The sequence below is a fragment of the Mustela nigripes genome, chromosome 9, assembly GCF_022355385.1.
Source record: "Mustela nigripes isolate SB6536 chromosome 9, MUSNIG.SB6536, whole genome shotgun sequence".
NCBI lineage: Eukaryota > Metazoa > Chordata > Mammalia > Carnivora > Mustelidae > Mustela > Mustela nigripes.
The window spans coordinates 64,280,327-64,303,777 of record NC_081565.1 but is presented as its reverse complement, the minus strand read 5'-3'; the positions used below and the strand labels follow the sequence as shown (position 1 = coordinate 64,303,777).

The window sequence follows — 23,451 nt, the reverse complement described above, 5'->3', positions numbered from 1 at the left end:
TTAAAATTAATTTCACTTATTCTTTTCATCTCCTAAAGCAGCTACTAGAAAATTCAAATTATCTATTTAGTATGTATTTTGTGTTGGACAGTCATGCACTAGAGTGTTAGATATGAACGACCACCCATTCCTTCTTGAAATGCTGCTGGTTTTCTCCTTCTACACCTCTGACTCTGTTTCTGACCCACAGGGTAGCTTATTCCTGCACGCACTCCCTACTGACTCTGTTTCTGACCCGCAGGGTAGCTTATTCCTGCACTCACTCCCTAAATGCCAGTGTCTCCCAAGGTTGTCCAGAGGTTCTTTCCCATCCTCATGCTAGATGCCCTCCCTGGGCAATTTGACCCTCACCCAAGGCTCCAGTGTTCCCAAGCCCTGAGGACTGTCAGCCCTCTTCTGTGTAAATCAGCTCACTCTTCCAAGAACAGTACGTTCAACTCCACCTACACTTAAGTACATCTGCACTTTACCTGTTATTACATCTTTTGAATATTTACCTTATTCATATCATAAACCTGGCTCCTCTTCTCCATTTCATTCAGGGCTGCATGATTTCTCACCTTCATCACTAGGGTAGTTTCCAAAGCGCTATCCCACTCCCTTCCAAATCAATTACCTTTTGCTGTTAAGTTTCTAAAATTCAGTCCAAGTCAAACATTTTCTTGATTAAAATACTGCCTTCTGGGGCACCTGGGTGGCTCACTGGGTTAAGTCTCTGCCTTCGGCTCAGGTCATGATCTCGGGGTCCTGGGATTGAGCCCCGCATCAGGATCTCTGCTCAGCAGGGAGCCTCCTTCCCCGCCCCCGTGCCCGCCTGCCTCTCTGCCTACTTGCGATCTCTCTGTCAAATAAATAAAATCTTTAAAAAAAAAAAATACTGCCTTCAAAATAAAGTAAAAACTTGTTTAAGATTTTATTTATTTTTTTGTCAGAGAGAGAAAGAGCACAAGCAGGAGAGCAGCAGGCAGAGGCAGAAGTAGGCTCCCAGCTGAGCAAGGATTCCCAGTGCCAGACTCGATCCCAGCACCCTGGGATCATGAGCTGAGCTGATCGCAGACGCTTAATCAACTGAGCCACCCAGTCATCCCCAAAACTTCTTATAATCATACATTAGGTTTCATGCTTCATCACCAGCAGTACAAAACCCCAAGCTCAACTATTATCTAAGTACCTACAGTTCCCTGAAAGGGGCACTGCTTTTTTTTTTTTTTTTTAAGATTTTTAAAATTTATTTAAAAGAGCACATCTTTAGGTGTGCTCTTTCTGCTGACAGGAATATCCTTCCTAAAGCTCTATCCCTGCCCTCCTAGCCACCCTTCCAAACTCAGCTGGTGATATCACCTACTGTAGGACACATCTACAAAGCCCCAAGTCTGAGCGAGTGTCCTCTGTATTTCTATCACACCTATACATAGCTCTGGTTACCAGTCTATAAATTTCCTGATGGCATGAGTTAAGATTTTAAGTTAACCTTCCTGTGCTATATTTTATACGTATCTATTGATAAATGGACGCAGTATTAAATAAGAGAAAGCCACAGAATAAAATGCAAGGCTAGAAATTTTAAAATAGGCCAATAAAGTCATGTGTTTAAATGAAGAAAGTTGACCCAATGACCCTACAAACACTATTGGGTGGCCTATTTCAGGACTTAATGAACTAGCCAATACAAAAATATATCCAAAGTAATCATTAAAACATCAAAAGCAACAATTTAAAAAACTGAAGACTATATATGTTATTCTATTTCTATAGCTTTGTTTTTCAGACATTTTCTTCCCTAGTTCTACTTATCAGTTCCTTTCTTTAGCTCTTTAGTATAATTTACCTTCCAGTTAAAGTTTGCACCTTTCCTTCCCCAACCCAACCCTTTTTCACTTCTACTGTCCCTTCAATTCTGCTTTTAAATCTAACAGAAAAATATAAACACTGTCTTTGTCAGCTCTGTCAGCAATTTTGTATAAAACAAAGGAATGGTTAAAAAGCAGTGAATGGAATGATATCACCAGTCAGACTGATAGACAAAACTGTATGCATTAATCTGGGTGGATGATTTCATAATACTAAGCAGCTAATCTGAACCATATGCATACTAAGTGGAGTCTGACAGGCATCAGCTAGTCCGTGGGGTTATTACAGCACGACAGTGGGGGGTATGAGAAAAGAACAGGCGAGATGCTGGTGGTGAGGGCAGCCACAGCCCAGCCTTACAGCATTCGCCAACTTGTGCCTGCCCTTCAAGAAAAAGCAGAAATAGACAGGGGGAATGCAGGAAGCTGTCAGCTATGCGGTCCAACACAGTCAAGGAACCGATTTGACGTGAGCAGCGGCAGCCAACGATTTATTCTGTGGTGCTAGTCTGAACACCCTGGCCTGGATACCAACTTCAGGTATAAAATAAAGACAGCAGCTCCCAGGGCACTTCTGAATTTTCATTTTACTACAGATTAGATCCTGAGAGAGAGAGAAATACTTAGACAGAAATTACATAAGTATTTAAACTAGGTTGATAAGGAGGAGCAATTTTTTTTGAAGGATAGCAAACGCTAGAAGGAAAGAGTGAACATTCTTTACATTACCTGAAAGCAACTTTTCAAAATCATGCAATATTAGGTCTTCCAGGTATGAAAAAGTTCACCCTAAAGACTGCTATCTTCTGGAACTCACAGTCAAGCAAAAATGAAATCTCTTGAATAACTACACCCAGCAAGATAATGGAACAGCGAAGACTATTTGAAAAAGTTCTAAAACATCACAGAACTGGACTGTCAAAGAAGCACCTTTTAATCAATTCAATGCAAAGCAGTACAGGGCAGGATTTACTCTTACCCGTGTCCAGGAGTTAAGTTTCGATTCTTCAGAATTCTGTGGTTCTTTATTAATTAGACAACATAAGCACCATATTAGAATTTTCTGACTTTCATCTGCAAAAAGGAAAACTAAAATAAGTAGGTTTAATCAAATAGGAAGAAAAGATAATCAGTATAAAAATTCTTTAAACACTGTATTTAAAGGAAATATATGTATTATATTTTAGGAAAATCTCAAACTACTAAATTCATGAAACAAACATCCAGGACCATCTGTGAAACTTAACTTCATGGGGTTTTTTTTATTCTTGTGGTTTTGGGATCACTTATGCTTAGCCCTTGTGTGGTCAATTCCCTTTCTTATATAGCAACAATTTTTAAAGCCAAAAGAGAATGAAAGAAACAACTAAAAGGACTGCACGTTTCCCAAGATTAGTTCTCTTAAAGCATATTTCAGACTGATAGTAATTTCAACCTTTTAAAGGCAATATAACTGTTCTAGGCAGTACTAAGGATTTCTGTCTTAATCTTTTAATCTTCTAGTTCCCCAAAACACCCTTACTTCTTAAAAAAAAAATTAACGAAAGGATCGTTTTAAAACACATTCTGTTTTTCTAAATGGTTTGGATAAAATAGAAGCCTCTGACATGTTCCTCATTCTTTAAAATTTAAAACTTTACCAAATATGTGATGAAAACGCTGAACTTTGAAATCTTATACTTGGCAAGAATATCTACTCAGTGAGCCATTTTCTTTTTCCTCGTTTGGTAACAGAGTCCATTCCAGTTGGAGATTTTACAACACAACTGAGAAGCAAGAATGATGCATAAAACTGAAGACATCAGTAACTACACAAGAGCCAACCAACCATGGCTTTCATCTAAAGGCCGTGGAGTGGCAGCTGAGGAAGGCCAGCACCAGGAACCAATTATCTGCAGAATCACCTGATACCCCTTACCCTCTCATCTTCTATGGTCTAAGAAACACAGCATTTCTAAGAGCTATGGGAACAAGAAATAAGGAAAATATCAACAAGAAATAAGGAAAATATAACCTTTTATAAAATATAAAAGCTACCCCTGCATTTTCAACCATATACTAAAGAACACTAATAGTAAATGTTTATTAAGCCTACTTTTCTCCCCTATAAACGTCATAAGTTTCTGCTCCCATAATAACATCTCTGGACAAACTTTATCAGGGATTATTCTGAGGGACATTCATTTTTTTCCTAGTTTTTAATGAGCTCAAATGTCTCACCGACTTGCCTATTACAGGTATATTTCATGAATCATGTCATTTAACCTCTGAAGATCCTAGGATTCTTCAGGCTCAACCAATGCCACTGATTTAAAATTTGACCACTGCACTTCCTGTGCTTTAAATATTAAAAGAAAGTCTAACTATCTTCATGTCACAGAGTGTCAGACACATCCAGTGATATGCTTACTACACAAGTGGCTTCCCCTGTTAGGGGAAAAAAAAAGCAACCCAATGGGACGGCGGGGAGGGGGAGAAAAAGAAAGAAAATAGTATTTTATGGAACTTAAGTTATCTAAAAGATGGAAATTTTCCCCAGGTGTTGAGTGAATCTGCACATTTAGTTCAACAAGTGTATAATTTTTCGAAATTGTCCCTAAAACAAAATAAGCCCATTAGCAGTGCATTTCAGTCCATTTCAGTACATTGACCCTGGGCAAGGGAAGGCACCTCCTAAAGGCTGGGTGAACATTTCTCTGGCTGCTCTTTGTTTTTGTTTTTGTTTTGTTTTGAGGGACAATTTCGGAAGCCATCACTTGTTATTCACGAGTGCCACCAACGCTCACTGCAGGGAGAAGGCATCTGTCAGGTTCCTCTCTGAGGCTCCTAGATTCAGAGTGGACATCCTGCAGTCCAGTTGAGTGAGATGGGAAAACACCTGGGATTCACCATGCAAAGAGTCACTGCCACCAGTTCTTCATGAAAATTTGGATTCTAAAAATGAGTGGAAGGGGAAAAAATATGCCAGCATATATTTGCCACATATTTTTTTGTATCCTGAGCTAGTATTCCAAATGAAAACTAAATTAATTCTTCAAAATTCTTTTAAAATTCCTTAATCTACAATTTAAAAGAATGAAGATAGCATTTTTTTAAGACAATAAATATTTGTTATTTTAAGCTGCCAAGTTTGGGGGCAGATTTTTATATAGCAATAAATACCAAATAGTGAGGTTATAGCTGTTATGCTTAATCCTGAGGGCAGCCATAATTCCAAGAAATTGAAAGCAGTAAACTTATGTAGAGAACACACCCGAATAAAAGGTATTCCCTCCCTTTCCATTATCTGTTTTTTCTCTTCTCTTCAGGTATCTTTTCATTTCCAAATCTTTCCTCCTTCTTTATTATCCTTATTTCTGATCCAATTCTCACCTAGCATTATCAGAGACTTAACTTCTTTCTTTGATGGAAACTGTCACCTTTCCTGTATTTAAGGTTACTTTCATATTATAAAACCGTAAGAAAAGACCCTCTCCTGACCAAAAGTACCCAACTAGCAAAACAACAATAGTAACACAGGCAAGAGTTAATTCATCCTGGAGTTCTGTTGTCTGTCAGTCTTCACTAAGCTCAGAACCCAAGGCACACCTCAAACAGGAAGCTGAAATTTAACAGATAATTCAAAACATAACCGAGGCACTGAAACAAAAAGAGATGAAGGATTTGTTTCTGGCTGTCAGAGGGGGCCAATGTAATGGGGAGAGGTGCTACGGAATGATCACACACAGATACAAGTTTAAAGCTACAGGGAGAAATCAGTCCAGTCTCCTGCTTTTACAAATAAGGAATCTGAAACCTAGCGAGTCTGGTGGCTCATCTCAGAAAGTCCCATTTCATCTACTGTTCTCTAAGAGTCAGCCCCAGTTCGACCTCCCCTGAAAAACTCTCCTCTAACTCTCAGCTCCCTGTTCAGAGCTCCATTAACACAAACCATTTCTGAGTCAGGCTGATCTGCTGGGGTCTCTTTTCTCTGTGACTGGATGCTTCCAGTGAGAGAAATCGTGGCCATGTTTTCATAGGCTTCGCACATTAAAAAAAAAAAAAAAAATGCTTAGTAAGTATCTGTCCAGTGAATATATATATTCATGTGAGGCAATAAACCTCAACTGTACACCTTCAGATGTGCCTGCTCTCCTCTATGCTAGGCCCTGAATGACAAAAACAAGTAAAACCACAGTCCCGGCTCTCGAGAAGTATTCAGTCCTCCAGGACATCAGACAGGCAAACCGATAATTACAAAAGGGTGCAGTAAGTGTTAGAATTCAGGGAGATGCGATCAGCTATGGGGACACTAAGAGAAGTTCCTAATTCAGCTCCAGCAAAACTATTTCAAAGAAAGTTTAAAAGGACAGAAAATGAAAACAGAGCTCCAGGCAAAGGAGTGACATGTCACAAGCCCTGACATCACATGCCTTCCAGTCACTGTTAGTAACTCAACTCAACCTGACTACCATGTGTGTGGTGTGGTTGTGAAGGATTACACAGGAAATGAGGCTAGAGGCAGGAGGTTAAGAAAGGAACATCTACCCCAAAGTGTCCCCAAATTCCTCTTCACCTTGGTTAAAACTACAGTTAAAACTACATCCACAAAGAACGTCAGGGCCATGTAAGGATTAGGACACTGAAGAATGATTTTATGCATGGAAAAGGGTAGAATGTGAGTTAACATGAAATTGTTAAACAAGAAATTATTTCATTATTATAACCATTTCACAATGAATTAAAAATGAGGTTTGATAATCATCTGGAAGAGTCTACTCTATAACACATGTTCTATTTTCTTACTAATATGCATATGTATAGGTGTGTCTATGTACATGTGTGTGAGATAATCTATGTGAACATATATGGACAAGAAAAGAATGTCACCTTTTTTTGTTTTTTATTTTTTAAGATTTCATTTATTTATTTGAGAGATAGTGAAAGCAAGAGAGAGCACAGAGGGAGAGGAGAGGGAGAAGCAGACCCTCTGACTTGCCGCTGAACAGAGAGCCCAATGTGGAACCCGTTCCCAGGACCCTGAGGTAATGACCTGAGCAGAAAGCAGATGCTTAATTGACTGAGTCACCCAGGCGACCAGGATGCCATCTTTCTAATGGAACAATGAATAAACCTTAATAGTTATTTTGTAAACAATGGGACAAAATTTATCATTTGAAGCTCTGTATTTTGTTAAACAATGCATAGATTAAAATTATTATTAGAAGTTTGTATTTTGAGAAGACAGGCTTTGGAGTCTTACCAAATGCTAAGATAAAAGGATTCCAGCAAGTTTTTGCCAAGAGTTGACCAATTGTGGGGAACCTTTCAATGATCGTCTTTGAATCCTATAGAAGAAAAATATGTTTTGGTCAATAAAAGGACACCACACATCTTAGAGAGTTAAACTGATACTATAGGTTGAAGGAGTCTGAATATTTAGTATATTTCAGAAAAGTGGGAATTTCAAATAAAATTTAACAAGTAACCACCTTACTTCATCCTTAAACCATACCACCAAAACTTGAAGATGTACAGCACATTTACATAAAATCAAGCTTCTTATAAAATTACCTTTATTTTATTTATACTTAGGAAACGCCAATTTGTTTAAAAATATAAAAGAATGTATACCAGTGAACAAAATATTGTGGGTTTTTTTTTACTCCACCATAAGAAAGGTTCCTAACTCAACTTTAGTAGGGCTATTTCAAAGAAGGCTTGGGAGGACAAGAACTCTAGAACTTGTAAAAAGAAACAAAAGCAGCTACAGCATAAAGATATACATCTCTGTTTATGACTATTTTGGTTACCAAATGCGAAATGACATCATACTTACTCTACAATAATCTGAGACCAGATCAAGCAAATAGAAAACAGCTTAAGATTAAACAATCTACATGCTATTGTAGCATGCATAACTGGCCCTCTTCCCACTTCTTTACCTTTCAAGAAAATTCAAAAATAAGACCTAAATGAGGTAACATGTATATAAGCTGAAATGTAAGCTGCTGCACCAATAAATTCTTCACATTTGTCTTAGCATCAAGGCCAATCCTAGACTTTCTGGGACCAATTTAAAGCCAAGCTGCAGAAATCCAATTACAGAAAAACAATTTTAAAAGGTAGTGTCAGTTGCTCATACAGACTCTATCTTTCCTTCTAGTTGCTAAAAACATATGAACTCATATCGTCAACATGAGTAATTCTTTGAATTTCTGACTTGCTTTTTTAAGGGAAGTTTTCCTTTGTTATATTTTTTATAACAAAAGAACATCTATGTTAAATGAAAATTTCACTTTTCATTTTGAATTTAGAAAGTAAGTATAAAACAAATAATATTTTCATAACATAAAAGCATGTTAATTTATTAAAATATCCATTGTAGTAAAAATGGGAAATGTCAAAACAAAAAAAATCAAATTTGAACACATTATACAACAGCAGTGAAGACACTCAAAATCTTAATATTCACCAGAAAAGACCACTTGAAATATTCAAAAGAAGAGATCTTATTATTTATCATCTCATGGTAGAACCAACTTTAGGACAGCATTAAAGAAAGGGTAAGCATTGGGGTGCCTGGGTGGCTCAGTCAGTTAAGTGTTCTACTGATTTTGGCTCAGGTCATGATTTCAGATTGTGAGGTCAAGCCCAGCATTGTGCTTCACTCTGGGCATGGAGCCTGCTTAAGATTTTCTCTCTTCCTCTCCCCATCTTTTCTCCCTCTCTTAAAAATGGGGTGGGGGGGTGGGGGGGAAGCACTTAGGAAAACTCTTCAATATTTAAAAAATGCAAAGGCATTTAAAAGAATCCCAATTATTACCTGACAACAAGTGTCAAAATCTTGTTTTTTAAAAAAACAACTTTACTGGTCAGGAAGTCCCATATGACAATGTAACTAATCGAGAAGATTTAAATCGTAAGAAATCAGAGGTCAGGAAACAGTCTGTATTACCTATGGATAATTTGTCTTTCCAACCCAACAATATATCGGGTCAATACCACAAGTCCCTGACCCCAGATAACATTCAGGCTTAGTTAAATGTAGTAGAGATTTGTTATTTTGGTCTACCACTTACCATCTCTTTCAAAACTTCATACATCTGCCTCAGGAACTCCTGAAATCGAGGCAGGTGAAGGCAGGTATCTTGCTGGGTTTCCAAAGTAGAGGCCTGGTCCCACACAGAAAGCTTCTGCATCCAAAACTGATAATCAGAAGAAAAGCCTACTGAATCTTGAGCCATCTTTGAAAAAGGGAAAAGGTGATGGACCTTCACAGTGGCCTGCCAAGCACTGAAAGAAACAGTGAGCACACATCAAATCTAGAAGAAAGGGGGAAAATGAAACATTTTTAAAAGGATTTTTATTGGTTATTTCATATTCCACTGATGAGTGAAAGGGGGAATATAAGGGACTAAAATAGAATGCCTTCGATGGAGTCATCATTGAATTATTTTAAAACGTGTCACCCAGCTGTAGCTCCAATTCTCACCATCTGAACTTTTATCATGAGTAATATTCCACTAGAAGTCATTATACCTTCACAGACACATGCTAATTATACACAGAAAGCACACAGCTGATAATACTTTATATCTTCTTTTTAAGATTGAGCTATTTTTAAATGTTCTGAAGTTCATTTGGGTATTTTAATGTAATAGGAAATCAAAAACATCCTCGGGTGTTTAATAATAGGCTGTGTCTAAAAATGTTTTTGAAGTTTTCATGTTTTATATGCATTTCTGGCTTCTCATTAAGGTGTTCGAGAAATTCGCTATGCATTACTGTCTACTGAAATTTCTTTCCAGTCTCTCTTCACTTTTTAGGAAAAGTAAAATAATTCATTCCACATGCATCATTTTGAGCAACCTATTTGATTAAAGACTAGTATATATGCTTGATCTCAATTAATTCACAAGAAGAAATCATATTTTAGTAAAATATGAAAAACTATAATTATTGAGGAGGTGTACTAGTCCTAAAGGACAGAACATCGTCCATAAACGTGACTTACCACACCTGAAGTACATGTTAGAAAGAACTGGGGAGTGGCGCAGTGAGAATGAGCCTCAGGCAGAGCTGGCTAAATAAACCCAGGTGTCCCCCCACCATCCCAGCTCCTCACCATCCTCACCCATAAGAAGCACACCGGGCAGAAGAGGGAGGGCTGCTTCTCAACTGTGCAGGCTTTTACAAGGCCTCTGACTTTCTTGGGACAGGGATGATACTCAGCTATATGATTTCAAAAGACAGCTCTGCAAAAGGTGAGCTTAAACGTTCAGCAGCAATAATTAACAGATAAAATGGTCCCAATTAACCAAAAACAACAACAAAGGAGGTTTCATTATTAAAGAAGAAAATCAAAATACTTAAGGAGGTCATACAATTTGGTTGCAGTACACAAAACTAGAGCAGGAAGGTGGAAATTTTTAAATAGTACTAAAAATTTGATCTTAAGTAGGACCATGAGGGAAAAAAAGGTATAATCATGGGGGAAATACATGCATCCTGTCAAATGGCACATAATAACCAAAAATTTATTCCTTCTCCCTGAATCCTCCCTTTCTCTCATTCTCCTTCTTATCCAAGCCATCACCAACACCTGTCAATTCTACTCCTAAAATAAAAAAGCATGATTTCACTCAACTTATCCACTTCTTCCTAATTCCACTGCTGCATCCCATCCCATTCCCATCCATTTCTTCCCACCCATCCATCTCCAGTTCCTTCTCTGCAGTCCACAAAAACAACTTTCCCAAATGAGAATCACACCCAGCACACTCCTGCTTAAAACCTCCCCCCAACTTCAAAAGCTTCCTGCGAAAGAAATCCTGACTCCCTGTAGGAAAGATCCTAGCTCCTTCCTGCAATCTTTGAAGTCTTGCAAAAACTTAGCTCTGGCACCTGCTCTCTTTTCCTATGCCACCACTCCTCCACTGCGTACCATCTGGTCCAGGCCTCTCATCCGTTCCACCAACACGTGGAACCCTTTCCTGCATTACTGCTTTCTGCTCCTTCCTCCACACCTCCTATCCCATCAGTAGTTATTTGCTCACTTAGTTACTCCTTCCTCTACCTGTATATAAATTCCCTGTGTCCTAGAATTTAACAGATGCCTGGCAAACAATAAATATTAGATAAAGAAATAAATAATTCACTGCTACTTTTCAAAGTATAGTTCTAAACTAAACACCATAACAAAATGCCTTTTCAGATATAGCAATTGAACTTTTAAAAGGTAACTTCCCCAGAAAAAAAATTTTTAAGGTATATCTATGTGAAATTTTATTAATATCCCATTTTAGAAATACAGTAATAGCTTATACACACATATCCTTACTATGCTCTTGACAATATGTTAAGTGGTTTACACACAGTAGCTAATTTAATCCTGTAAGCAACCCTATGAAATGGGTACTATCATTATCCTCATTTTACAGAGGCACAGAGAAATTACGTAATTCCCCAAAGTAAGATTACATAAAAGCCCAAAGGAAGTAACTGCTAGGAAATAGCAGAGCTACAGGTTGTGGGATCTGATTCACAGAGTCTAGCTCTAAAGTCTGTGCCTTCAACAAGGAAATAAACCGAAGAAACAAATTAATGGATTTCTTACATAGTTCACACAGTTCTAGGTGAGGCCTTTTTAGATATCTGGAGACACTAAACCGAAGACCTTTTTGGTAGAAGAGACAGAAAACATCATTTTATTACTGCCAAATTACAAACAACATTTTGCTTAGCAACAGGAATACATCTGATGGTTTTAAATGGAAACAGCTTTAGGGATCATGCAGCCATGGTCCTGAGGGGCTGTTCTACAGCCTGTCTGGGGGGAGATGGTCATGACTGGGAAACAAGGGTGACCTGATTGTGATGCTTAGCAGTGGGAGTGCTGCTGGCATTTAGTGCCCAGGAGCCAGGGATGCTGAGCATACTGCAATGCATCGGTTCAGCAGTGCACGAAAAACGGCCTTCCCCCAAAGGCCAATGACACCCCTACTGAGAAATGATGACCTAATCCAAACACTCTGGAATGGGCATCTGTTGACTATGCCTGTTGAGCATTCCTCCTCCCTTCTTTTGATTATAACACCTTACTGTCCCTTAAGGAAAGAACTCCTCCATTCCCCAAGTCTTGGTGAGCCTATTAATCAAGGCACCTTGTGCCATCCGTGAGAGGTGAAATTATGATTCAAGTTAGGCAAACCAGACCCTGTGCTGGGAATCTGAATCTTGAAGAGAATGATATAAAGATGGAACTAAGTCATTTCAAAGACTCACTCAGTCTAGATCCAAAGGACCCTACATCATGTCCTTATATTAACAAAGTATAGCCTTCTAGCTCTCTATTTTTTTTTTTTTTTTAAGATTTTATTTTTGGAGTGCCTGGGTGGCTCAGTTGATTAAGCATCTGCCTTTAGCTCAGGTCATGATCTAGGATCGAGGCCAGCATTAGGCTCCTTGTTCAGCAGGGAACCTGCTTCTCCCTCTCCCTCTGCCTGCCACTCCCCCTGCTTGTGCTCTCTCTCTTGCTCTCTCTCTCACCAAATGGATGAATAAAATCTTTAAATTTAAAAAAAAAAAAGATTTTATTTTTAAGTAATCTCTATACCCATTGTGGGCTCGAACTCACAACCCTGAGCTGAGATCAAGAGTTGCACGTTCCACCCACTGAGCCAGCCAGGCGCCCCTCAGCTTGCTCTTTAATTCTGTCCACTACCCAGGGCTTTCTGCAAAATCCTTTTTTTCCCCCTTAAATTAACCACTGTTGGTTTCTGTGGTTTCAAGAAAACAAAACAAAAAAAACCAACTACAAACTGATATAGTTTCACATATACTGATATAACATCTAATATAAACCAGATAGTGGGCTGCAGGCAACAAACCTTTGAAGAAAGAAGAGGAATTTAGAAATGGTCACTGGGCCAAATCATGGAAAACGGCAGGGAAACTTCTGTTCATATTAGGGTATTAGAAACCAGAAGTCCATGGAACAAGAAGGTAATACAGGTCAATGAGGTATTGCCTATGATCAGGGACCCTACCTTGTTATAACCTTCTAGTAGGAATGGCCATGTGAAAGACTGGATTATCAAAAAATGATATCTGATAATCTGTAAAAAAAAAAAAAACAAAAACAAAAACAAAAAAACAGCAAAACAAAACAAAAAAAACAAACCGTCTTTTCAACCAGGAAGCCAGTTGGTCTTAGTCAATGATATTGCGCTACAAAGACACAATCAAATGGTGACTCCAACTCAAGCTGTACTTTCAGATGTGGACCCTACTGGAGAAAACTAATACCACCCCAGGCACCTAGAATGCAGTTATGAAGCTGGTAATTAATGCATTTCTCCATTGGGATAACTTGAGGACATGTGAAAGTGGTCTGAACCGCTTTCACCTCCCTTAGAGGTATCAACTCAGAACACAGTGTATTACACTAGTCTACCATATTGAAGTTATCAGGCTGACAGACTAAGAAGAGATTAAGAAGACACAGGTGCCTTGCATGTATTTCAGATAGTGGGATATAAATCCCATGAATATACAGGGCCTGCCACTTCAGGACATTTCTTGCAATCCAAGCATCTGTACCAAGTCAGGATATGCCCTTTAAAATAAGGATAAACAACAAACTAGTACCAGTGGTTGCCTCCAATGTGGACCAGATAGCTGGATAAGCGCAGAAAACAAACGTGGGTTTTACTGTCCACCTTTTTTGCATCTTTTCAAAACATTTGGCTGACATCTCTGGGACTCATGAACATAAACTCACATGGGTTTTAGACCATTTATCTGCTTCTACCTATTTTCTGGCAGTGAGAAATATGAGTAGGACCCAGAGCAAGAATCACTGCACAGTTGATTCATGCTAAAGTGCTCTGCCACTTGGCACACATGTCCCAGCAGATCCAATGGTGTTTAAAGTGTGTATGGAAGATCTGGATTCTGGGCAGAGCCAATAGCAGGCCTCAGTGACTGGACTGACTGTCCAAGCCACAGAGCTGGGTGTGCCCAGCAGTACTCTATCATCATGTGCAAATTATGCCTTCTTGAGCAAAATGCATGAGTGAGGTTTTTGGATGCTATCTGTGTTTGTCTTTCCTGCTGTGTCATATAATTTTTTTTTAATTCCCTTCCCTTTCATTTTTCCCGCTCCTACTACTGCATATATAGAGTATATTATTAGTAGATAAATTTTCTAAAGTCTGTAATTTACCAACTATCGCAGAGATGGGAAGAGGAACTGACATTATCCAAAAATCTTGGGCCTGAAGCCAGAAGCATTAACCACGCATTATTACTTCAGATATCTCCCTTTTTGAAAGGAAAGCTAAATTATATTAATTGGAAGTGTTTTAAAAATTCTTTGTGTGGGGCGCCTGGGTGGCTCAGTGGTTCAGCTCAGGTCATGATCTCAGGGTCCTGGGATCAGGTCCCGCATGGGGCTCTCTGCTCAGCAGGGAGCCTGCTTCCCTTCCTCTCCCTCTGCCTGTCTCTCTGCCTGCTTGTGATCTCTGTCTTTCAAATAAATAAATAAAATCTTTAAAAAACAAATTCTTTGTGTAGACAGCAGTAGGTCTGAATGTCCTAAGTAACCAGCAAGTGCAAAGTAGTCGGTATCTGTGGTTTTGCCCACCTAGCAACCTTTTCCTATTCCTTTAATATGAATGCACCCCACTTTCGCTCTGAAGAACTGCCCTTCATCCATTCCATATAGTCTTACTAAGACTATGAATCAAGTTGTGCTTCTTTAAGAGTGAGAGAGTTACATAGTTTTCACAGATGAAGCTAACAGAAAAGAATGCTATGCAAATAAAATAAAGTTTACATCTCTTTATCTGACACCACTCATAAACAGCCGACTTTTACCCAACAGAGAGAACAGCTTATAATAATCTCACTTAAGGCACAGGCTACATAGTACAAATGAACTTTTATGTTTTTTTTTCCTGTTTAATAACTATTTTTAAATACACCAAAAAGCAGACAAAGCAGCCAAAAGAACGCCTATGTACCCATTAATTAGTTCAAGCAAATCACAGACATCATACCATTTTACCCAAAATACTTTGATCTATATCTCTCTTTTCTAATGACTCCAAAAAAAAAAAAAAAAAGGAAAGAAAAAGAAACTTAACTACACTATCTTTCACACCCAATAAATCCAGAAATAATCATCTAATAACCCATCTACATTCAAATTTTTTTTAAATTACCCTTTAGGTTGGGTTGTTTATATTAGTATCCAAACAACATCCACACATTGCATATGGACAATACTGATATCTCTCCTTTAATCTGTTATAAAATGATATAAAAATAAGCCTCCCTTAATCTTTAATAATCACCCCTTGATTTTCATATCATTTATCCAAAAAAAAAAAAAAAAAAACGAGTAGAAGAGGCTAATAGAATCTACTGTACTAATAGAATCCTCCACACTTGTGCAGTTGGCTGATTGCATTCCTCTGGCGTTAGCATGTTTTGCTAACCCCTATATTGCCTACAAACTGAGAGCACAATTTATAAGTTTTTTTAGGTCCAGGGTCAATCTTTTTCCAAGAATACTTCATTGATAGTGGTGTGTGCTTTGAGTCAAATGAGAAAGCACATACTGGTTGTCTTATGTACCATAATGTGGAAACTGATCAGTTGTTTCACATAGAGCCATCCATTATAAAGTTCACCATCAACACTTTCCTGAATGCTCTTCTGAACTGATGATCATTTTAGATCCTTTAGGGGATAAAAAACAGTGATTTTGCTTTTTTATCCACTATCCTGCTTTTATGGTGTTTCTTGACATATTAAAGCCTTACAGTTTTAGGTAGTAAGAATAACAATCTTTTCCTATGGCAATCCAACATTACGTCTCTCTAACACCATGAAATTGCCAAAAGCATTGTTAACTTCCCTGACTAACCCCCCCTTCAGGTTCTTGGTCTCTCCCAGCTTCTCAAGAAATGGCAATGCCCTGAGGGTGAAAAGCTGCTAAAGAATCTGTTCAGAACTCTGCACTTCCTTTCATGCCAGTGTTAACCCCTTGAGTACTGAGTATCTGCAGTTTTCCAATGGCTTCAAAAGATGTTTTATCTGGCTCTTCTTGGCACTGTAAATAGCTGGAAGTAAAAGTCTATCATAAGTTCCAAGACAGGGGAGGTAAACAAAAGTATAAAATTACAGTACAGAATATTTTTAGTGGAAACATACTTAATTAAAATTGCATCCTATTTCAGTCCTATGTCAGATAATGGTAGACTATACAGTTGAGACCAACCTACCTGTTGGCTACATGCAATACAAAAACATAATTTAAAAATCATCAAGGAATCAGAAAAACAGTGTTAAATGATAGAGAAAGATTTTAGCACATGGGTTACATAGGCTTAGGGATGCACTTCTGATCCTAAAGATGCAGTTAAAATGCAAGGTTAAAAAGCTTTTTCAGGAGCCTGGAAGATACAAACAAAACACCTCTTTGAAGGAAAATAACATCTAACTATTCCTAAAAATTTTTCAAATAGAACAAAAATTATATAATGAAAGACAATCAAGCACATAGGAAGAAAAGAACACATGAAGAAAAACTCCAAAACAATGGACAAAAATGAAAAAGAAATAGAACAAAATAAATAAAACAAATAAAAGAATATGGTAGAAATTCTAAAATTCTAAAACTGAAAAAACAAGACAAAAAAAACTAATTAAAACTAAGAATTCGACAGATGGGTTCAATAGTTGATCAGACCCAACTGAAAACAGAATTAGAGAACTTGGAATATATAGAAGAAGAAACTACACAGAATTCAACATGGAAAATAAAACAATGGAAAATATAGGAGAATGGATAAGATACAAAAAACTACAGCAAGATAGCCAGAAAACATACCTCTAATACAATAAATGTGTGTGGGGGAAGGCCAACCCAGAATACTATACCCAACTAAAATATTTAAGATAAAGTGAAATGAAACATCTAATATGTCAGAGAATCTGCCACCAGTAAGCCTGCTCTTAGATGAAAAATGGTCCCAGACAAAATTCTGGAGGCATGAGAAGAAATGACAACAAAAACGGTAGATATGTGAAAAAATTTAATTTAACATTTGATATAAAATAAGAATAATATCACTGAAGTTTTAAAAATATATATAGAAATTAAGATATAATAAAAACAACAGTATACAAGCCTGGAAAAAAATAGTTAAAGAGTTCTAAAGTTCCGCATTTTCCAGGAAAATGAAGATAAAAGAGTTAACATTAGGTTTTGTTTGTTTTTTTTTTTTTTAAGATTTTATTTATTTATATGAGAGAGAGACAGTGAGAGAGAGCATGAGCAAGGAGAAGGTCAGGGGGAGAAGCAGACTCCCCGTGGAGCTGGGGGCCTAATGCGGGACTTGATCCCGGGACTCTGGGATCATGACCTGAGCCAAAGGCAGTCGTCCAAACAACTGAGCCACCCAGGTGTCCCTTAACATTAGGTTTTAATAATTCAAGAATGCACACTATAATTTCTAGATATCCACTAACAGAATATCAACAGGTAGTATATAATTTCCAGGTTATCGGAAAAATTTACAATTAAAAAAAAAAAAAAACCCCAAAAGGGGAAGAATGGAGAGAAAAAGGAATATAGAATGGACAAGATTAAAAAAAAAACAGAGTGAGATGGTAGATTTAAACTCAAATATATCAGTAATTATATGATATACCAATGGCTTAAATATCTGAGGAAATACATTTATTTAAATTCTAGTTAGTTAACATACAGTGTAATAATACTTTCAGGTGTACAATATCATGACTCAATACATCCGTACATCACCTGGTGCCCATGGTGCAGTCCTTAATCCCCATCACCTATTTCACCCATTCCCTTCCCCTTTGGTAACCATCAGTTTGTTCTCTGTAGTTTCTTGGCTTGGCCTCTTCCTCTCTCTTCCCCCCCTCCCCGCTTTTGCTCATTGTTTTGTTTCCTAAATTCAACATACAATTGAAATCATATGGTTTTTATCTTTCTCTGACTGATGAATTTCATCAGTTTCATCATTTACTTAACATAATACTCTCTTGCTCCATCCATGCTGTCACAAATGGCAAAAGTTCATTCATTTTCATGGCTGAGTAATAGTCATATGTGTGTGTGTGTGTGTGTGTGTATGTGTGAGACAGAGTATGCATACACCACATCTTCTTTATCCATTCATCAACTGATGGACATGGGCTGTTTCTGTAATTCGACTATTGTAGATAACACTATCAGTTTTTAATTAAAAAGAAAAAAGGGGGTGCCTGGGTGGCTCAGTGGGTTAAAGCCTCTGCCTTCGGCTCAGGTCATGATCCCAGTGCCCTGGGATGGAGCCCCGCCTTGGGCTCTCTGCTCAGCAGGGAGCCTGCTTCCTCCTCTCTCTCTCTCTCTCTCTCTCTCTGCCTGCTTCTCTGCCTACTTGTGATCTCCCTCTGTCAAATAAATAAATAAAATCTTAAAAAAATATATGTTGCTACAAAAGACACATTTAAAACATAAAGATATGGTGATTCAGAGAGACTAAAAGAATAGGGAAAGAAAAACCATACAAACCTAACCAAAGAAATCCAATACACTGTACCAACTCAAATACACTTTGGGACAAAAAGCATTACCAGAGGTAAAGAAGGTCACTTAATAATGACAGTGTTTGATTCACCAGGAAGATTAAACAATTCTAAATTTGTATGCTCCAATAATATGGAAATGAAAAAAAAACTATAAAGCTCAAAATATAACACAGAAACTGACCTAACTGCAAAAAGAAACAATCAATTCCAATCATACTGGGAATTTTCACACATCCCTCTCAGTAAATCATAATCATGCAAAAATGCACAAATTACAAGCTCTCCCTCAAAGAACACTCCAAGCTTATTTGTTACTGTGCACTGTGCACCAGCAGAATGTTCATAGTAGCACTGTTCATAATAGACCCAAACTGTAAAGAACCCAAATGCCAGTCAAGAGTAGAATGAATTAAATGTGATATAGTCATACAAAGCAATACTATACAGCAATGAAAATGTGGGATCTACCACTACAGGCATAGAGATGAATTTTCAATCATAATATTGAGAAAAAGAAAGCAACCTGTAAGAATATATAAGATATGATTCATTTACACAAAGTTCAAAATCAGGTAAAACTAAACTGCAGTGGTTACCCTGAAAAGTCAGGAATCCTATTACCATTAGAGGAAGAAAAGAAGAACAATGGCAATCAGGATGCTGACAATATTCTATTTCTTGACCTGGATGCCAGTAACATGTGTATTGACATTTTAATAATTTATAAAGCCATGAGTCATGTTTATGTGCTTTCCTCTATGTGTTACTTTCCACTACCCCCCCAAAAAGCTTCAACTTCTAAATATACATTTACCATCCAGATATTACCCCAAAGGAAAAAAAGAAAAAATGTTATAGCTTACAGTTCCTAATCATTAAAGTATCTGAATACAATAACAATTTTTAATTATTGAAAGAATCTATAAGTATTTTATATTTTCTAGCTGAGTCCTCTGAAAATATTACAACTGTCATAATTGGCCAGAGATACAATCTTAGTGCTTGTTTTCTTTCTCCTTCCCATCCTCAAATAATGACTCCCCTTTCCCAGTCTTGGCTCTCAGAAAGACAAAATCCACAGCTTTCTCTACCTGCCCCCTCTTCCCAGTAGCTATGTGGCTACTGCTTTGCCCTGAGAGGGCTATGGGCATAAGGTTGAAGAGACATCCAATTCATCACTCAGGGGAGAGTAACCAGTGAGAGGTCTGTGCTAAACCAGACAAAATGAAACTGTGTCCACGCAGCTAAAACAAAATGCATGCCTCATAAAAGAGAGGATTCTTCAGTTTCAGGGTAATTTCAACTTTTTTCACAAATGCATTAATTTTTGTATCCCAGTTAATCTGCACACTTACTAGACAACTGAGATATGAATTTACATCTTTTGACTGATACCAAATTCTTGATCTTGCCCCAAACGTAAATCTTTGACCTCCTTATGAGTCTGCTTAGTGTACATGCCCTCACATGGATGTCTATGCCCATATTCATTTCATTGGAGCAACTGGAGAAATAATGTTTAGCATCATTTAAAAGCATAAAAGAAAGGTGGATATCAATGACATTAACTCAGGATTTTAACAAGAATTTTGTACACAAATTATATATGCTTATGTGGCAAAAGCAAATGGCATGGAAAGTTGGAAGGACATACTCATTTTCCATTTCTTATTTCTCTTTTGGCACATTTACCCTGTGTTAAGGAATCAAAACCATGATTTCACCTTCTCCACATACACAGACTAAAAACAACAAAAGATCTTAGTCCTCTCACTATATATTTCCAGGGGAAAATAAAATGACTTCAGAAATAATCATATAGAAGAGACTAAAGAAATGTCTTACAAGCACAGAGAGCTTAGACACCCAAATGCAATCGACTGTTTAGTAAAGGATCCCCATGTACTTCTCATGTCTCTGCTTCTTACTATCAGAGGAGATCCTACAGAGGAAGGAGGCAGAAGTAAGAGGGATAAAGTAGCGAGGGAATCCAGCCATCAGAGCCAGCAAACATCAGATATTGAAACAGGGCTGGTTCAAAATGGTGTCAGCTCTAGGGGTGACTGGATGGCTCAGTTGGTTAAATGTCTGACTTAAGCTCAGGTCATGATCCCAGAATCCTCGAATCGAGCCCATCAGGCTCCCTGTTCAGCCAAAAGCCTGCTTCTCTCTCTCTCTGCCTACTCCCCCGACCCGGCCCCTCGCCCCTGCACTTGCATTCTTGCTCTCTCTCAAACAGATAAATTATCTTAAAAAAAAAAAAAAAAAGTCGTGTCTGATTAGGATCACTGCCTCCCCCTCTTCTCTCATTTATACACCGCTTGAAAGTTACTCTGCTACTTGCAAAGTACTATTGTATTAACTGAGATCACCATGGCACAAAGATACACCACTATCCACGAGGGTTCACAGTGTTAGCTACCAAGACAACATGGCCTGCATTCAAAATAGAGCAAATGAAAAAGAGGTAATGCTTCAGTGCTAAAAGGTTCCCCATTTTGGTGATTTCTGTTCTTTGGGAAAAGGATATACTCAAAAACTTAATGGAAATGTGCTTCACAAAGAATACGGATTTTACCAAACACCATTCATGAGAAGTAATGAAGGAAAGAAAAGTATCACACTTAAGCAATGTCTGAAGAACAATGATGAAGAGGAAAGAAACATGTAGGTGACAGGCTGGGGCAAAGTATCCTTTATATTAATTAAATTAAATTTAAAATTTATTAAATTAAATTAAATTAAATTCATTCATTCATTCATTAAAAAAAACAAAGCCATTTCCCTTAATTTAAATATCAAATGTTAAAAGCCTGGCAAGGGACAGCCCCCAGACCAGTGGTTCTCAAATTATCTTTCAACAACAGTTTTGGAAATATATATAGTTCCCAAAGTTTGGGTTCCCAAAGTTCCATGTTGATACCTGAGTATTTAAACAGCCCTGACTTTAAAAAGTAAACCCTGCAGGCCCAGGCAAGAGCACGCAAGATGTTCCATCTACCATAGCACTGGGAGGGATCAGGAATGGCATGAGCCAGCAATTCCAGCCTCTCATTTAATATTACATGACATTATTATCCTCTCTTAATCTACAAAGTTTCAGGATGGAAAAATCCCTTCTATAATTTAACCTGCAATTTTCTGATCCTCCATTAGTACTGCTGTTGAAAGGCAACTCGCTATCGCAAAAGGGCTGTCCCATCTAGAGACAACTCAGAACTCAACTGATTTTAGATTTTCTGAAAAATCTATAAAGAATCCTTACTCAGGGACGCCTGGGTGGCTCAGTTGGTTAAGCAGCTGCCTTCGGCTCAGGTCATGATCCTAGCGTCCTGGGATCGAGTCCCACATCGGGCTCCTTGCTCAGCAGGGAGCCTGCTTCTCCCTCTGCCTCTGCCTGCCATTCTATCTGCCTGTGCTCGCTCTCTCCCTCTCTCTCTCTGATAAATAAAAAAATAAAAAAAATAAAAAGAATCCTTACTCAGATACGATGAGGAATGTGGTGCCTTTAAAGTCCTCTCAAAGGCTACACCTGGCACAGATGTAAAGGAAAAATATTTTAAGAATCACTTCATTTTAATCATTATTGTTTTCTTTCATGGCAAACAATAAAGCCAAGTATGCAAATAAGAGCAGCCACGGCTACATTTTGAACAGTGTGAGAAATCCAAAAGTAGTTATTATAATTTAATTGTGAGCATTGAGTAATTACCAAGTTCCTACCATCTGTATCTTTTAAATCAGTACAGTGGGTAAACATCTAGGATGAAGTCACCAAAGTGAAAATGATCACCACAGTGATATAGAACTTTAAAGTTTTTAAAAAATTGTTTAATGAAATGAAACCTTGTGTAAAAGTTCAACACGTAAAAGGGACAGACCTGTGCAAATCATGTATCAAATAAGGGTTTAGTAGCCCAAATATATTAAGAGCTCCCATAACTCAATGATGGAATGGAAGGAAGGATCCCTGTTTTTAAAAAATGGACAAAGGTGGGGCGCTTGGGTGGCTCAGTGGGTTAAAGCCTCTGCCTTCGGCTCAGGTCATGCACAATCCCAGGATCCTGGGATCGAGCCCCGCATTGGGCACTCTGCTCAGCGGAGCCTGCTTCTCCCTCTCTCTCTGCCTACTTGTGATCTTTCTCTCTGTGTCAAATAAATAAATAAAATTTAAAATAAATAAATAAATAAATAAATAAATAAATGAAATTTAAAAATGGACAAAGGACTTGAATAGATCTCTCTCAAAGATATACAAAAGGCCAATAAACACATGAAAAGCTGCTCAACATTACATTATATTACATAACATTATCATTATAGAAATGCAAATCAAAACTACAATGACATACTACTTTACACCCATGAGGGTGACTATTATTTAAAAACACAAAAAAATAGCAAGAGTTGGTGAAGATACAGAAAAACTGGAACCCTTGTGCATTGTTGGTAGGAATACTAAATAGCATAGCTGCTGTGGAACTCAGTATGGTGGATCCTAAAAAATTAAACAATGAATTACCATATAACCCAGCAATTCCACTTCTACATATACACACAAAAGAATTCAAAGTTAAGAGCACAAATGGGTATTTGTACACCCATGTTCATAAGAGCATTATTTACAATAGCCAAAGGGTAGCAATAATACAAAAGTTCATCGAGAGATGAATAAATATACAAAATAGGTATATACATACAATGGAATATTATTCAGTCCTAAAAGGAAGGAAATTCCAATACATACATGGACGAGCCTTGAGAAGATTATGCTAAGATAAACAAGCCAGACACAAAAGGACAAGTATTATATCATTTCACTTACAGGAGATACCCAGAGTAGTCAAACTCATAGAAACAGAAAACAGAATAGCAGTGGTCAGGGACTAGGTGGAGAATTATTATTTAATGGGTACATTGTTAAAGTTTGGGAAGATGAAAAAGATCTGGAGATGGATGGTGGTGAAGGTTGTACAACACCGTAAATATAATCAATGCTGCTGAACTGTAC

General features: G+C 37.7%; 1 protein-coding gene across 5 annotated transcripts in view; it reads right to left on the bottom strand.

Annotated features, from left to right (window-relative positions):
• FANCC (FA complementation group C) overlaps nt 1–23,451 on the bottom strand; it is a 284,060-nt gene that overhangs the window by 174,880 nt on the left and 85,729 nt on the right. For all 5 annotated transcript variants that reach the window (XM_059412307.1, XM_059412308.1, XM_059412309.1 and 2 more), the window contains 3 exons: nt 8,912–9,125; nt 7,093–7,177; nt 2,830–2,924 (listed from right to left, as the gene is read on the bottom strand). In XM_059412307.1, coding sequence (XP_059268290.1) covers nt 2,830–2,924; nt 7,093–7,177; nt 8,912–9,076 — 345 coding nt within the window. In that variant the 5' untranslated portion in view covers nt 9,077–9,125. The remainder of the gene's footprint in view (nt 1–2,829; nt 2,925–7,092; nt 7,178–8,911; nt 9,126–23,451) is intronic.